The sequence below is a fragment of the Anser anser genome (assembly GCF_964211835.1).
Source record: "Anser anser genome assembly, chromosome: 5".
Lineage (NCBI taxonomy): Eukaryota > Metazoa > Chordata > Aves > Anseriformes > Anatidae > Anser > Anser anser.
This window is the reverse complement of record NC_139725.1, coordinates 63342769-63359847: the sequence shown is the minus strand read 5'-3', so window position 1 is coordinate 63359847 and position 17079 is coordinate 63342769. Positions and strand designations below refer to the sequence as shown.

General features: G+C 43.0%; 1 protein-coding gene across 2 annotated transcripts in view; it reads right to left on the bottom strand.

Moving 5' to 3' along the window:
* LOC310900007 (uncharacterized protein) overlaps nt 1–17079 on the bottom strand; it is a 163368-nt gene that overhangs the window by 76380 nt on the left and 69909 nt on the right. The window contains exons 3-4 of one of the 2 annotated variants that reach the window (XM_083837206.1): nt 3349–3411; nt 2209–2356 (exon numbers count right to left, since the gene is read on the bottom strand). In XM_083837206.1, the coding sequence (XP_083693332.1) occupies nt 2209–2356; nt 3349–3411 (211 nt within the window). The remainder of the gene's footprint in view (nt 1–2208; nt 2357–3348; nt 3412–17079) is intronic. The other variant, XM_083837205.1, reaches the window with a different exon arrangement.

Sequence of the window (17079 nt, the reverse complement as noted above, 5' to 3'; positions counted from 1 at the left end):
ATTTGGACAGCCAGTACAACGTGATATCCATTACAGAGACCGGGCAAACAAACACAGGCCAAATAATCAGATGTAGGGGATGCAGCAAGCTAGTGTTTTGCATTGTGTATTTGCCCAGCAGCAGCAGAGCCCAAAGCCAAAAGATAGGAGACTCCCATGGAGATGCAACTGGTAGCTGGTGAAAGTTCTGCTCCATGGTACATATAAGTACAGTTAACAAAGAACAGCAGGGAGTGTCCCTATTTCCCCCTTAACCATACCAACAAGATCAGCAACTCGGGAAGAAAAATTCCCTGAGCACTGTTTCAGAGCCATTTTTTCCTATTTCTTGTTATGTTTCCTTGGAATGACTTCTTCCCAGGAAGAACTACTGGTTGCTTTAAAAGGATTTTTGTTTTTTAATGCTGGCATTGCACAGTGCGTTCCTGTGTGCCTCTAAATAAAAGCTTAGCTGTGTGCCTCTGCCTCACCTGCCCCCCCAAGGCTAAAATAGCCAAAAGCGAGTGCCCCACCACTGTGACGGTTGTTCTTTTAGTAGTACATCAGCAAACCTACCATCTGGGTAACATCTAAATGAAAAAGGAAAATGCTGACTGCTGCAGGAGAGAGCCTGACCCAGCACTGGTTGGGATGAGTGTGTCTCTGTGCCAGAGGAGCTGCTCTGGGACATGCCCATGGAGTTGGAGCTGTGCAGCATGCAGTTCTTCCTCCACCACGATGTGACTTGTGGCAATGCTTTTGGGATTTCCAGCCCTTAAAAGTTTTACACGGGAGTGCAGGGCATGTGCTAACAAATCCAGACTTAATGAAAGTAAGTGTGCTTTTCCTGGTGACATCTCAAAGAACCGTAGAGGCAAACTGTGGCGACCTCCTCTTCTCACATATCGAGACTCCCTGTATCACAGCCCAAAAGCCACTGGCCTAAATAGATGTGTACAGACAGGAGGAAGACACTGAACAAAGCTGTCGTGCCCCGGTGGTGGAATCAGGGCAATGAACTATGCAGAAATGTAGGGAAAAGAACTGGAAAGGCAGTTTGGCTGGGAACAGAGAGTGAGAACATTCAGGCAGAAGAGTCAGGAAAATTTTATTCAGATAAATTCTGATTATTTGCAGTCTCTGACTAAATATCAGGCACCTGCAAATGCAATAGAGCAAAAATCTACAAAGCAGAAAGCAACTTCATCCAGTGTCCAGGGAACAACTGGCTTTGCCTAGCAAGAGACACTTCATTTTAGGTAGACCAGGTTGAGAGGCTATTTGCAGTTCCATGACAAATGACATTAAACATGATTATTACTCAGCCCTCACTGTAAAATACTTCGGTGCACTAATGACACGAATTTTAAGCCAATGATTTTAAACATCAGATCCAAACAAAGAGAAAGAAATGTTCAAACCACAATTAGCCTGTTGGCTTTTAAGTGCTTGACCTTTATTTCTCTCTCACGCACCTCCCCCTGCTAACTCCTTGAAGTCAACTGGCATCTTCTCCTGAGTTAGGTGCTTTTGGTAACGCCCTAAGGGCAAATATCTTATTACTTCCAATCACTGTATGATGATGGAAGCAAGACCTGCTCTTATAGTTCTTCTCAATGTAACTCGAAAACAAATAAGTTGGAATAAGACCTCCATTTCCACCTACTTGCTCCACTGACTTGTGTCTTTTTGCCCTTGAAAAAATTTCTGAATCCACATTCCCTGCAGTGAATCACATGAGGAAGTAAAAATCTTAATTGTAACGTATAAGTAAAACAGCAAGACACGACTTCATTATAGTGGAGATAAAAGGGCAAGGGATTACAGGCATTTTCACCTCATCTTAATTCACGGGGTTTCTTGGGATTGATACAAACACATGTGAGTGCAGGGAAGTTTTGTTTTATTTTTAATACTTTTATCTGCTTCGGGCACTTTTAGGGCCCTTCCCTGCCTAGCCTCCTCAGCTAGAGCCCTGAGATTCAGGAACTGGTGTGGCTGCAGTCACACCATGTCAGTAACACAAAGCACAGAAGTATAATGTCACCTTGACTCAGCCCAGGCAAGGCTTGCATATCCAGTGTGCCCACTTACCTATACCAAGGTAACAACAAGTGTTTAACTAGCCAAGGAGCATCTTGTTAGCACGAAGGTGATAGTGAGACAGGGAAACATGAAAGGGAGGCAAGATAAAAGGGCAGTAGTGGGAAATACGTGAACTTTAATTACCTTAGTAGCAGGAGAGAGAAACCCAAGTGGTTTGCTGTGAATGTGCAACTCGCTGATGAGCACGTGCTGTACATTCCCATCTCTGTCCAATGCAGACAGCTGAGGACAGTCACGCCACTGTCTTTCCTGGCCCAAACCATAGGCTTTCCTGTGTATAAGTTCAGAAATACCTAATACTGGCCAACATGCCACATGTTAGAGACACAGAACACCTCAATTGTCCACCTCTACCCTTATGATCTATGAATCCCCCCTACGTTTATGGGGAGGAAGCAGCTTTTCAATAGTTAAGACTTTCTCTGATAAGGCTAATTTACAGTCTCTCCTTCCCAAATGCACTAACTGGTTTTTAAAAAATTCTGCTGTGCATTTAGCATCTGCATTCACTGGCCAGTGGGGTATTTTGGACTAAATAAAGGCTGACTTATACACAGCACTTCCTATCTGTGGACGTTTAAAAAAACAAATAGCAGTGGTATGTTGCAAAGCTTCTGTATTTTCTTTTTCAGAAATAGTTTAGCCTAGAAACTTCAAATATGCTTAAACTTGTGGTTTTTTTTTTTCATAATATTTAGGCTTATGTCTTCAGATGATGCATATCCGATTTTAAATCTATTCCTATTTGTCAATACATTAAACTGCATTTGTCTATGTGGCACTCAACAACTCACTCAGTATGTTTTTCCAAGAGTATCGGAGCAAACTGATTCCCTGAGATACACCTACTGTGACAAGAAGAGCTGGGAGGAAACAAAAGGCATTCATGCACACTCATATGCACAAGCATATGCCGGGTTCTTCTGGGAAAACTCACGACATCTCAGACATATGGATACTTTTCATTTTCAGCATTGTAAGTGCATGAATAGCCACTTTTGTGTGGAACTTTCTGAATGAAAAATGTTTTACCGATAAAGAGGGAGGGCAGGAAAACCAATAAGGCTAACTGAAGCATACTTCCAAACCAGGTTTTCATGCTGCTTAAACCACATAGGCATTCAGGTGTGCTCGTGTAGGCTCAGCTTTTCATATCACACTCGTTAGACAATGTTGTGAAATCTACTTTTGAACAGCTAAAAATTCAAGAGAGAACCGTAAAAATTTGCCATTCAAGTAAATGAAAGGAAAAGTACCACGTACTGCTTTGGCCAACTGTGTTGACATGAACAGCACTTCTGGAGATCCTGCATGATGATGGAAGCTCTGCAAAGCCAGACGAGGACAGATCTCAGGCACTTGGAATTTAGCAACAGGTTATTATTTGTGCTGAAGTTTCAGCTAAAGCTTCCAGCCAAGGATCAGGGTTCTAGGGCTGAGGTGCAAACTATTGCATCCATCACAACGCTGCAACAAATCGATGAAAGAAAGAGAGATGAAGAGAGGTCTCTTAGGTGTTCAGTACCCAGCTGATGACAAAGCCAGACCAAAGGCCATAGGAGTGGCTTTTGTGGTAATTCCATAGGAGGCTATAATCAATGGCATCTGCAGAAGTGACACAAGTGAATTACATTTATTTAATCGTTGAAAAGACTAATTCCATGCTGAGATAACATGGCACGACTGGTTTCCAAGCAGACAAGACTTCTATAAGAACGAGAAGGTATTTTGCAGGGCCAGAAGACTTTCTGCTGCTAAGCACTTATCTAAAATAGAGCTTTGAGTAAAAGATAAAAATCTTTGATAAAAGATTTGAATTTCTGCTTGAGACCCAAACTTGATCTTATTCTTTTCCATGTAAAAGCCCTTTTATCACGCAAAAGAAAAGGGCAAACAAATACAGCATAGTGAGTGTATGGGAAAAAAATCATAACCTCCTCCGAACTGTATCTGACTCTTTGGCACTGGAAAGCTCTGCAGCAGAAGTTCTGCTTACTGAGCAAGACCGATATCCAGCTAGCTCAGGTAGAGTCTGGAACAGCAGATGCAATTTTTTAAGACGGAATTTAAACCATTTTTATATAATCATTCACCACATCAACATTCCTGGCAAACAAAGGCCATCACTGCTACCTTCCTCGCCAGCTCACTCTTGGAGGGGGATGAGAGAAGGGAAGGCTCTATGCGCGGGTGCTTCTCACCTCCAGGAAAACAGAATGGAAAGAAATACACAGTATCTGCTTGTCACACTAGAAATTGCAAGGGGAAAAACGTCAAACTCATGGGATTACTGAAAAGTAACTCTTTTTGGTAGAGGCATTAGTCCCGGGCTCATTATGAGGAACTATGAACTTAGTTTGACCACTGTGTTGGCGGGAGTTTCTGCAGGAATGGGGGGAGCTGAAGGGGGAAAAGGATATTAAATATACAGGATTATGATAATAAACAATAAAGCTATTTTAATGCTATTCTAGGATGTTTTTTTAAGCAATTTTAAAATTCATATGAAAAATACATGCATATAAGGAATTTAGGGTTAGATTTCTTCTTTCTCCACCCCCCGCCTGCAGCTACTCGGTTTCTCCTGGGCTGCAGTGTTTGCCGAGCAATGTTAGTTGTAAGTAGTTTATCTTCATAGCTGTTTTGCTGGTTTGTTTGTGTTTAGCTAAAGTTTTGATCCTTTCTGGTTAGCGTCTTTCACTGGTAATTACAGGCAGTGTACCGTGAAAAGGTTAGTTTGGTCAGTGGAGCAGAGGGTTGGGCGGGGGGAGAGGGTTAGGAGAGTTTATCAAATGATCAGAGATGCCTTGTTGGCGCTCATCCTTTGTAAACAATAAGAAATGTCAGCGTTGCTGGTTGCTGTCACTGCTGACAGTATAAAGAGCAGAGAGTGTAGCATTCTTTTGGAAAGCTGGTTTACTGGGAGAGGAAACAAGGCTATGGGATGAAGGCACTTCGTGGATATCCGAGTACCTTGGGAAAAGAGAGGAGTTTGGGCTTCTCACTCAGCAACCTAATGAAAACTAGACAAATAGTCTTGCGTTTAATATATAGTTTCCACCAATTCATGCTTCTTTTGTTAGGAACAATTCCAGTCTGTATTGGAAAGAGACAGTTAAATATAAAGAAATCATTTCACATTGACAAGCAAGTTTCAAATTAAGAAGCCAAAGGAAGTTTATGAAAGAAAAGAGAGCTGCATTCAGATAGGTAAATTTCCACTGCCCGACCTTGCATTCCTTCAGTTTTGTAACAAAAAGAGAAAAAAATCTGATGCCTGAACAAATACTCAAATGAAAATCTGGAAAACTAAATAAGCCATCTGAGAATGAAATGCTGCGATACAAACAGCTACAAGTAAACCAGAAACTTTTAAACGTCTGTGAAAAAGGAACTGCAGTAGAAAACAGGACCAACATGAACCAATTTACAAACACAAAGCTATACCTGCAGGCAAACATTTATCTAAAGGAACAGAATGTTCCGCTATTTAGGATCTCATAAGAAAACATGTCCTGCAAAAACACAGATACATTTCCAGGATTCAACTGGATCAGTAAATCCAATCTACTGTGTTATGCAGCATTTCTAATACAGCTGATATGCTAATGAAAAAAAAAAAAGGCAGATTTCCTCCAACAAAACCAATTACACGTGTTGAACTGTAATAAACAACCTACTGTCAAAACAGCATTATTTAAAACAACTGACAACACTCCATATTCGCTGCTGATTTGACACACAAAGTACTGAATGGATTTTGAGAGTTATCAGTCTATCAGTCACCCTGGGAGATTTATTGCGCTCGAGTCAAATAAAACTCACAGAACTGTTTAACTCTTGATCTTCTAGACTCTGCAGAAGGAAAAGGAGAATGAAACCAGTCTGGGAAAACAGACAGACTCTCTGAAGCAGAACTTTAGCTGGTGTTAACTGTCACAGCTCCATCGCGTTCTACTCATTACAAATCCATCTGTCCATAGAGATGGCACTGCCACACAGTAAATACACTCATATACCCCAAACAGACATTTAGAGAAACAGAGACAATATTTTCAGAAGTTCAGTTATTCTAAAATCCAAACTTGGGAAAATGGTGTCAGAAAGGCACCTTACTCTGAAAATCCCTTTCAGGTGCCCTAAACATCAGTGTTGTTGTGTTTCACATTTTACACGTTCCACTGTGAAAATGTGTTTCATATTTTTCCCTGGGAAAATGATGTTTGAATACCTGTACAGGCCACTGGAATAGAGCCCTGAAGACCCCAGGAGCCTGGAACTTTCCCCTTTATTCAGAAACGCTGCTGAAAATCACGATGCTAAGTGTGCACTTAAATGCAGACATGGATGAGGCCTCTATGCTTCTACCTACCCTGTTTTAGACAACTGAAGTCAGCGAGAATGCCATGGACTTCACTGGGCACAGGGACAAGCCCACACCTCTCAGAGCTTAAACCTGCTTTCTTTCCTGTGAAACCCTACAGCCAGTGAACTCAACAGGAATCTCACCTAAAAAACTTAACAACTCATTTTAGATTTTTTATTTCTCAATGATAATCTCAAAACAAAGCAAGCATTATCAGTGACCCAGCACTGCACAGGGCTAAGCAGAACTCCTAAAATATTTCTTTTCCCTTTCTTTTCTTGTTCGTTTTTAATTGCAAAGTAACAAAAGGGACTCTCACTGTTTGGATCACTTTCATGAAGAGCAGTAAACCCACAGACCCAGTCTTAAGAAACAATTGTTCCTGATCTGCTTTCTAAAGCTAACGAATAGTAAAAATAAAATAAAATAAAAAAGATTTGCCTGTCATGGGAGTTGGTCAATAAAATGCAACAGTGTTTATTACAACATTTAAGGTCTGTGATTAAGAACACCAAAAGGCCTAAACTAGAAAGGGTTTTAGCCTGTAATTTCCCTACAGTCCTGGCCTGTACTTCCTTATGAGCTAGCTCAGCAGGGCTTTTCTTCCATGTCCATCATCAGCTTGTAATTATTGCCATTCTCAAAGCTATGCCAGATGGGCTCTTTAGAAGCCGGCATGCAGCTTGTTTATGAGAGAGCGAGCTGTAATATTACTCTACACAGAGACCTATCTGGTCCTAGTCAAAGAGCCATCGTGTTCCCCCCTCCCCGTCCCTCCTCACTCTCCCTGCTTCCCTAGACAAGCCTCTCGGTTTCAGCTTGCTGCCCCCTCCGACTGGGGACAGCACGGGCGAGACGGTAACGCAGCACAGGGAGGCTGCTCGCTGTCCCTCACACTATTTATTTCTCTATTTATTTCTATTTTCTCTATTTCTCTATTTATTTCCCTATTTATTTCTCTGTATCGAAACGGTGCAAACCAGCCACCCAGCGAAGACACTGGCTTCGGGGATTTTTCCTGCTTTCCCCCACTGCCTTCCTCCTCTCCCCACTTTCCTTTCCTCCTGTGAGCAAGCACTGGAGTTTGGGGACAGGATCTCCCCTTGCTGCGCCTAGTGGAGAGGACAAACATTCGTGGCGAGGTTGAGGTTAAGAAGTTGTGCACGGCAACACAGGGAATGGCAAGAGCGAATAACCCGGAGTTCATCTTGTTATAGGCGGTCAGCGTTAGATATCTTGGAAGGCCAAGACAGTGCTTCTATCAGTAGTTAATGAGGCAGGACTTGCAACAGATAGCCACTTTTAACTTACAAAAGCTTTTAGATGGCTCTGTTTACTTTGATCCATTTCAGTTCATTTGAGCCTTTTTTCTTTTCCTTTTTTTAAACCTTCCCCCTCCCCACAGGCACCCCAGATAAACTGCCTTCCCCCTCTCTCCCCCCACTCTTACCTCAAACAATAGTATCATTTACCAACTTTTATACTTAACAAGTTTGAAGATCTTTAGTCAAGTTCTGCTACAATGGCATAAAGAAAAAAACATGGCTCTTGAGAACACCATCATAAAGAGCAAGGGAGGGGAATCTGGCTGCAGAAACGTAATTAAAAAATCCGACTGCCGAAAGATAAATGAAAGGAAGGGGGGGTGGGGGTGGGAATAACAGGAAAGGCTGCATTTTCAGAAGAGATTTAAAGTTATTTGTTCCTGATTGGGGGAACTGCTCATTCTTTTATCCCTTGTTATTTTATCCATGTGATGCCAAAAGAACTTTCTTTGTTAAAATGTTCTCAGAACGGATAAAACTAATTTGCTGGAATGTGAAATAATCCAGAAAGTAAGAGGACTGTGCCTAATGTTCACAGACTGAGAATGCCAAATTAACCGGCCACGGTTTCCAGTCCCTGGGGCACAGGGCTGGAATTTAAAGCTTCCGAAGAGAGCCCTGGTGCTAATGGATTTGCATGAAACTTGGCATGCTAATGGAGATTGTCTCTTGTAATGAGCTTTTAATTAGGTCTGCTTGGTGCTTGACCTTCTTGTAATATGGGGCCACTCCTCAGATGACAGCATTTCTAACCCACAGGTGTGCTGAAACAGTGCTTGTAAACATGCAGGACTTACCCAGCATTCTTCAAATCCAGACACTTATTTCCCTCCAATTGCCTGCCTCTTCATCACTTATTATTCTTTCCCTCCTGTGAACATCCTTGCTTCCTTGATTATTATTTTGAAAGAGATTTCGTGTCAGTTGTTTTTGTTTTTTTGTCTATTTAAAGATCATGTTCCCAGCCAATGGGAAATGAAACAAAACCATCAACGGGAACCTGATGCAAGTACACGTGGGCAGCCCCAGTGTGGCATGGGGATGGGTTACAGGCTCTGAGAGTTGTGATTCCCACTGTCCTTCCAGAAAATAAATGTGGGGAAAAGCATTACTTTGCTGAACAGGCAGCCAAAACAGCCATCTCTGGACATACACACATCAGCCCAACTGCTGAGGGCTGTACCTCCCTTGACATTCTGAACAGCTCTGAACATGAGTAGCTGTACTTGTAGTATATGTGTTTTATGTATCTCCTTGTAGTATAAGTATTTTCATATTCTACCATAAACAGTTTCTTACCCCTCTCTGTGGCTGCCTGAAATCATCATTTCTGCCTTTCATGCTTACCGGCTGCCCTTCAAACGCTGCCAACACGTGGTAACAGACTGGAAGGCAGCGCCTGTGGGGAGCTGTGTGAATCACTTCTCACAGAACCGAATTCTCACAGTGCAGGCTATCAGTGACCGTGTGTTCCCAAATGCTCCAGCTCCTCTCACAGGCTTTAAAAAGAGAAAAATCTCTGAAAGGAAAGAAGCTGGGTGTGAACCATATCAATATGTCATTAAAGAACAATGGATACCAGTAAAAAATTTAAATCATTCTTCTGGAGTAGCCTTTTCTGCCGATTCTGCCTTTTAGGAATATAATTAGCAGTCGACATCAGAGGATACATATTCATAGATTCATAGAGCATGAGGCCAGAAGAAACTATTAGATCATCTAGTGTGATTTCCTATATATCACAGGTCATTAACTTCCACAGGGTTACCCCTGTGCTGAACCCAATAATTTGTATTTGACCAGTGTCACTTGTGGCTGGCTGACACATACTTTTTACTAAGGCAGCAAAACACGGAGAATCTGTCAGTTCTTTAGCTCCAATCTTTGGGTTGTTTTAACGATTAAGTTCCCCTTTCATTAAAGAGTCTCATTTGCAGTTCAAACAACTCTGTATTTGGCTTCTAGCTGGCAGGTCTCAGTATATATTTCTTTAATAAATTAAAAATACTACCTCATGAAGTACTTTATACCTGTGACAGCATTTATTCTTTGAGACAATCTACCTATCCACCTTATTTTGACAAAATAATCTAATTGAAATTAGGAAGTCTTTCCCAGTAAGGCATACATTAAGCAAGGACTGCAGAGCTACTGTCCCAGCAATGAAAGTGAAAGGGCGCTGAGAAACAAAATCTATCGAGCTCCACAATGGAGAAAGCTCACTGAAGCCACTTTAGATACCAACATTGGTGATATCCACCTTTGAGCTTGTCAGGAAAACAAATGAAATGGGCAATTTAGGAAACAAATCATCTGAGCTGTTTCAAGCAATCATTATGGGAAGAAACCGATACATCGTAATTCTCTTCACTCGTTATTTGTGAAGGTAGATAAGTAGCTCAGGTGTGGACAACTTGCTGTTAACATCTGTACGTGGCCCCACTGTAACTATTAACATCCGAGCGAAAAAAAAAACATCCCTTCGTGCAGAAGCTAATTCATATGAATCTGAAATCGAATAAAAACAGCTTTTCTCTTTAAACCTTACACACAAAAGTAAGAAAACCTGAAGTGCCTTCCTAAATACCCTGGCTCTATCCAAAATAACTCTCAAAAGCTTATTATTGCCAAGGTTTGAAGCTTCCCTTTTCTTTCTGGAGCAAAGACTTCGGATGGAAAATCTGAAAATGAATGTTTCAATTTAAGCAAAATTCAGACAAAAAACTCTTGGCAAAGCTTTGGATGAAGATAAAGGACAAGGATAAGACAAGTTTGTCTTTGTGCAACGAGTCGCGGGACGATCCGCTGTCAAGGCCTACAACTCATTCAGTTCTTCTTACAGATGTTTTTACAATTAAGAAAAGTGACTTGAGTGTCAAGTGGGAAAAAGAGTACTCCCCCAAGATTCATCCATTAGCTCTGTCAGCAATACCCCAAGCCTCCACATCAGAGCAGGTTCCTTGACTGTTGACAAGACAATAAAGAATGACTATTTACCATATGGTAATTGTAGTTCAAGATGTGTTGTCCACATGGATTCTACTTTTGCATCCCGTGTATCCATACAGGCAGTTGAGGTCTGTTGGATAGCAATGCCTATGGACACATCTTTATGGCTGGATCCGAGCTCCTTGTCTCCTCAGATAACCTATCGCAACCACAAAATACATGGTGAATGCCCCAGGGCTGTGAAAAGGTCAAAGAGAAAAACCCATCCTAGAAGCCTACTGAGATATCCTTACAAAGCACTCGAGGTATTTTATGTAAAGTAAATGAATGAGCAGATGAAAGAAAATACTTTGCCACCAACTCTGTAATGAGGTATTAGGGAGGAGTGTTGAAAAGACATGGGAAGTTGTTGAGATATTCAAAAGATATTCAAACCCCAGACAGGGATGGTAAATCTCTTTTTTTTTTTTTTTGGCGGGGAGGGAGGGGTGCATGGTGGTGGTAGAAATAGCAGGAATAATAATTTAAAAAAAGAAAAAAAAAAACAAAACTCCAAGGGCACCTCCTCTAGATCTGTAATACAAGAACCTGCAGTGCAACTGTAGATGAACAAGTGCAGAGAACTGAGAGAAGGTTATAGGAGATTTTGTGTCTAGCGCATTGCTAAGAGCCACAGTCACTGTACAAGTCAGTTTCTTCTTCTTCCAGCAATTGTAAATCACAAATATATTCCTCTGCGTACTCCCAAGTGTTACAATGGTTGTAAAACTTTCTTCTCATGACTGCAGCAGCTTGGATGTTTTGATGATGATATGGTATGTATGAATGTATTAACAGTGACAAATGATCAAAATTAGAATATTCTTACAGAATTTTTCTCCTCAGATGGCCTAAGCCCTCCTGGTGAAAGGAGCCGCAAAGTTCCCTGTTTGTCTGGAAGCCTGATAGGTGACATCCATTCTAGATACACAAGAATGGCAAAATAAAGATTCTTAGTATGGAAAAGGCTTGATCTCTCTTATTCTCCAGTAAGCAATACGGGCAGGACCTAAACGGCATAATCCAGATAATTAAAGTGATGGTGTCTCATATACATCCAGTTCATAAAACATGCTGATGTTCCTGGTATTTCATAGTTCCAGCAAAAATAACTCACACACTTATTACTTGAATATTTCAGGTGGAAGTTTAATAATTTGCTGGACAAGAATTGAGGATGATTCCTAATAAAATGTCTTCCTTGTAAAAAAAAGCATATAGATCTGCTGCTACTGATTTTCTCTCCACCCTTACTTGTTATTGTTTAGAATAAATTAGAAAGTGGCATTGCTGGACAACTGAAAAAGAGAACAGAAGGGTAACAGGTAGAAAAGGGTCTCATGACTCTTGCAGAATCACAAGATGGTTTGGGTTGGCAGGGACCTGCCCCAGGGATGGGGCAGCCACAGCTCCTCAGGGCAGCCTGCACCAGGGCCTCACCACCCACATAATAAAGAATTTCCTCCTTATATCTAATCTAAACATACCTTCTTTCAGTTTAAAGCCATTCCCCTTTGTCCTATCACCCCACCCCCTGACAGAGCCCCTCCCCAGCTGTCCTGCAGCCCCCTTCAGTCCCTGTCAGGCCGCTGTGAGGTCTCCCCGGAGCCTTCCCTTCTCCAGGCCGAACACCCCCAGCTCCCTCAGCCTGTCTCCACAGCAGAGGGGCTCCAGCCTCTGAGCATCCTCAGGGCCTCCTCCGGACCCGCTCTAAAAGGTCTGTGTACTGTCAGAATTCAGCTCGGGTTTGGAAGGGGACAACTCCTTTGCGCTTAAGTAAGCCCTCTTTAAGCCTTTTATTGACCTTTTTACCAGAGGTGTGAAAGTATTGAGCATCCTCAAGGAACTGCCAGCTGAAACTGTACTGAATTCACCAAAGGCTCCTTACAACTTCAGCACGTATTGTCAACTGTTTTGAATCTGTCTTCTAGATGGAGAAAGTGGATGACAACAAGCCTGGATAGAAAATCTCTTTCATTTAGCTTCAAGGTGCACTGTTTTAATCTTCCCAGGTAAGGAGGCTACGTTATGCACTTCAAGAACAGGCTGACTTTGCCTGATGAATTTGGCCACTTACTGGTTACACTGTGAAGTAGAAACAGTGCAGGTGGGGATGGAAAGTCCAACTAGGTTATGCTGATATCCTATCTTCAGTGACAAGAGCCATCATTAGATGCAGGATCAGTTTTTGTAAGTCAGCAAACCAATACAGTTCTGTCTAATAAATTCTCTCCAAATCTTCTTAGCACGTTCTTGTGCCAGCTTTCTGAGTTAGGAGGAACTGAAGGGAATGGGGATAGCATTTCTAGACTCTCACAGGGAGATGAAATATACTGGTGAAAGAGGCCAGGACACAACCAGCTAAAAGTTTAGTCCTGAAACAAAAGTAGTCATATTTTCCATCACCCCCAACTGCAAGTAAGGGTGCATCAAGAAAATGTTATTTGAGGAACATTCTCAGGGACAATATTCCTTTGAACTTCTTTCTGGGGTGCTCCATAGAAGACTTTCTACCCTAGAAAGGCAAAATATAACGCTGTTTTGAATTTAAGGTCCAGAGCTGAACTGCCTCCCCAGGACAGAGATTAGACCTTGCTCTACTAAAGTAAAAGACAGATGTGAGCGTGAACATCAAATGTCTGTGATGTTTGGCCAGTGAAGCACATACAGGTGAGAACATGAGGATCATTATACTGGGCCAGAGCAAGCATCCATGCCCTTTTCCAAGTAATGATGCTAAGGAGACACCCAGAAAGAGTAAGAACAGGGCAATTCACTTGCCTGAATACTCTTTGAGCTTACAGCTCTGCTCAGCCCAGTGGATTTCATGGTTTCTTCTCCTTAGAAACACTTCACTGTCTCCCTTGAAACCTATTTTTGCATCCATCTACACATGCTCTGACACAGCTCCAGAGATAAAAGACCCATCTCTTGTGGCTGGTTTGAACAGACCCCCCCCCTTAGCTGCATGAGCTCCTCATTGCCCTGTAGCTCTTTTACTACATACGAACAGCTGATCCCCATCAAAGTGCTCCACATCAGCCTTCTCAGCTTTTCTGCGTTAATGAGAACCAACACCATCCCAGGCATTTATCAGCCCTGTCCTTCTCTGAAACTTTTCTAGTTCTGATTTGTTTTTTCCAGATGAGGGACCAGAACTGAATACCACACGGAATGAGTAGGCAACAAGTGCATTTATATAGTGCCGTAAGGATCTTTTCATCTCCACTCCCTTCCTAGTAATTCATAACATACGATTTTTTTTGAGTGCTATTGAGCATTGAACTGACATTTTTGCACAAGTATCCAAGAAAACTAGTGATCGGTGCATCTTTCTCCTGAGTAGTAAGGCTCCTCACTTAAAGCTCCCGGCTTCGCATGGCAATCCTAGAACATCTTCCCCCGATTAAACCCTGCATTACCACCAGATTTTCTCACTACTCTTCCTCTCCTCCCCTGACCCCTTTGGATGTGCTGAACAGCACTGGCCCCAGCTCAGGACGCCACTAATGAACTTTGCTGACCGCGAGAGCCGACCATTTATTTCCACTCTCTGTATCCTGTTGTTTTCAGCTGGCTCTTTATCCATCCAAAGACCATGTCTGCTATCCCATGGTCGCTACGTCTCCTCAAAAGCCCTTTGTGGGAAATTTGGAGTAGAGCCTTTTAGAAAACACAAACAAATTATATCCATTGCATCAATGTTACTCACTTTTTCATTGATTCCTCAAAAAATCCAAGATATCTGCAAGATAGGACTTTCCTTCAGAGGAGCCATGTTGAGTCTTCCCAAGTAGGTCATTTTTATGCAGGTGCCCACTATGTTTTTTACTAATTTGCCCACATGAACATTTGTATTACAGTTCTGGAGTTCCCTTGCTGAGAGGCTGATGCTACATTTGACCTTCCCTATGTTGGAAAAGACTGCTAAAGCTGGAAGGTACACGGCTCACACACTGACCGAAGGAACAGTTGTTAGCAGAGCGCCTTGTCGTTACAGCCCAGGTGGTCAGAGCTCAGCCACACTGCTCTGGTTTAGGCACCAGAGATCTTAATTGTCAGGATTGCTGCTGCTGTCTGCATTGTAACTGTGTTCACAAGCACTGCACAACTTCCAAAACTGTAAACCCACTGCTCTACCCAGACACAGCCAGTTCAGGTCCCAAAATTTTTAATTTATGTAAAATCTAAATCGTCGTATTTAGATTTCATAAAAGCAGGCAATTTGGACTTTGATCAAGAAAATGCAAGCAAACCAAGAAAAAAACAAGACAAAGATACATCCCAGGGACAAACAGTGGGTCATTTAGTGTGGTCATTTACAGCATTTTGCTCTCCCCTCCTTATGACTTTAGCTCCAACACCTTCATGTTCCTTCTGCCTCCGCCAAATCCTTTCCAGCAACCCCACCTCCCTGCCCTGCCCATCTTTCCCATTCCTCTGCCCCTTTCATCCCCAAACCTAAAGTACCTCATTCATTACTTCAGTCCTTCCCAAACGGTTCACCTCCTCCGGGCAGATACTCCTCTTACTTGGGCCCTCTGCATTATAATGGCTGACTCTTAACTTTCCTTTAATTCATTATCTTTTATGTGCATTAGCAATGAAAGGCTATTACCACTATTTTACGCATGACACTCAGTCACAGAGAGGCGAAGTGACTTTCTGAGATTCATGCAAAGCCTGTAAGGGAGCAGAAAGCTGCACCCACATCTCCCAAGTCCAAGGGAAACACTCGTACCATGGGTGAGCTCTCTGCTCTCGGGTGGTGAGCCCCCTGTGGAAGCGGCAGTGGCACATTTCAGAGAGAAATGAATTATTCTGAATTCACATTCGTCACCTCTGCAACACCTTGGTCCACGTTCAGAGCTGTGCGCACAGTGGTCATACCCCAGGGCCCTTCAAACATGCACAAAATACCTAAACCAGAGAAGTTGCAGCACCATCCTGAGACAAGCTGTGTCAGTACTCCGTAGCTCAGCTAAATGAAGGCATCCAAAAGAAATACTGGTGCCAGCAGAGCAGGGCAGCGCTGTTGGACAAAATGACTCCCAGCAGCGGGTAGCCCGGCAGCTCTGGCAGCACCAGCCTGTTTATGCTAACGATGACAGCTGCACAGAAGAAGTGGGCATGTTTTTCACTTCGCGTGTTTCCAGTTCTAGTTGCCCTTTTCAGGAGCACTGTTGAACTGGAATGGCCCGAGGCCTTGTCTTACCCCTCCCTGAAAACGGGAAGGCAGCTGGTACACTCCGTATTATGTACCAATGCCCTGTAAAAAGTAATGCTATCCAGCTGGCCATGAACAGGATGGCTTTCTCGAGCTAGAGTCACACTCTGGGACTGGTGTGTTTGTCCTGAGCCCGTGCAATGAAAGGAAGATGGGTCTCAGCCTCAGGACTCCTGCTCCCGAGTGCAATGCCTGGCGAGCACTTGTCATGCAAGCATTCCCAGACAGATCAAGGAACAGCGTCAGATTTTCTTAGATTACTCACATGAACCAAACAAGCAGGATTTGGCCTGGATACAGGAATCAGTCAGTTACCCACCGTGAAAATATAGTGAATAATTGAAGATGAAAGGCAGCTGTAAACAAACAGCGGACCAGCACATTACACTGTTCAACAGCGCTAGGACTGAGCAGCACATGGAAAAGGAAATTCCTATCCATATGAAATGGCAGGAGAAAGTTTGATAAACAGGACGTCATTATCAAATTATGAGTCAGATAAAGTGTCATCTGCCACACAGATGAGACTGAATGCTGTTACCCGTAAAGGAGGCCATGCCAGGGACTGGCCCCTCTTGCCTGGAAAGAGAGATGGGGTTGAAAGCCAGGGAGGAAGGGAAAGGGAAAAAGAGCTGTGAATAATCGGGTTTGGTGCTCCTGCTGGAGAGGACAGCAAGATAGCTGCTGCTTGCTGCTGCTGCTGGTGGGAAAGGCTACATCCCCCGCACACCCCAACATCACCGCTTGTTGCAGAGCTGGGGGAAACTTATGGCAGTCCCGTGGCCAAAACAGCTCGCTTTTCTCTCTTTCCAACTCAGCTCCGCTGGCTGGGACACTGCAGCAGAAATGAAGCAGCCTGAGGATCTTCATAGCCTTCTCCACCACCTGCCTGCTCTTCCCTGTGCACCATCTCTCCCGTCTCTGGTAAAATGAGGAGCCCGAGGCTGACAGGCTGGGAACATTTCGCATCCTTGTGCAGCTCCGCTGTGGCTGATCCAGCTGAGCACATACTGCAGAGACGGTTCAGTCGCAACAGACTCACCACGTTCTGTGTCTTCTCCTTTTTAAAACATTATCCTTCAGTTTCC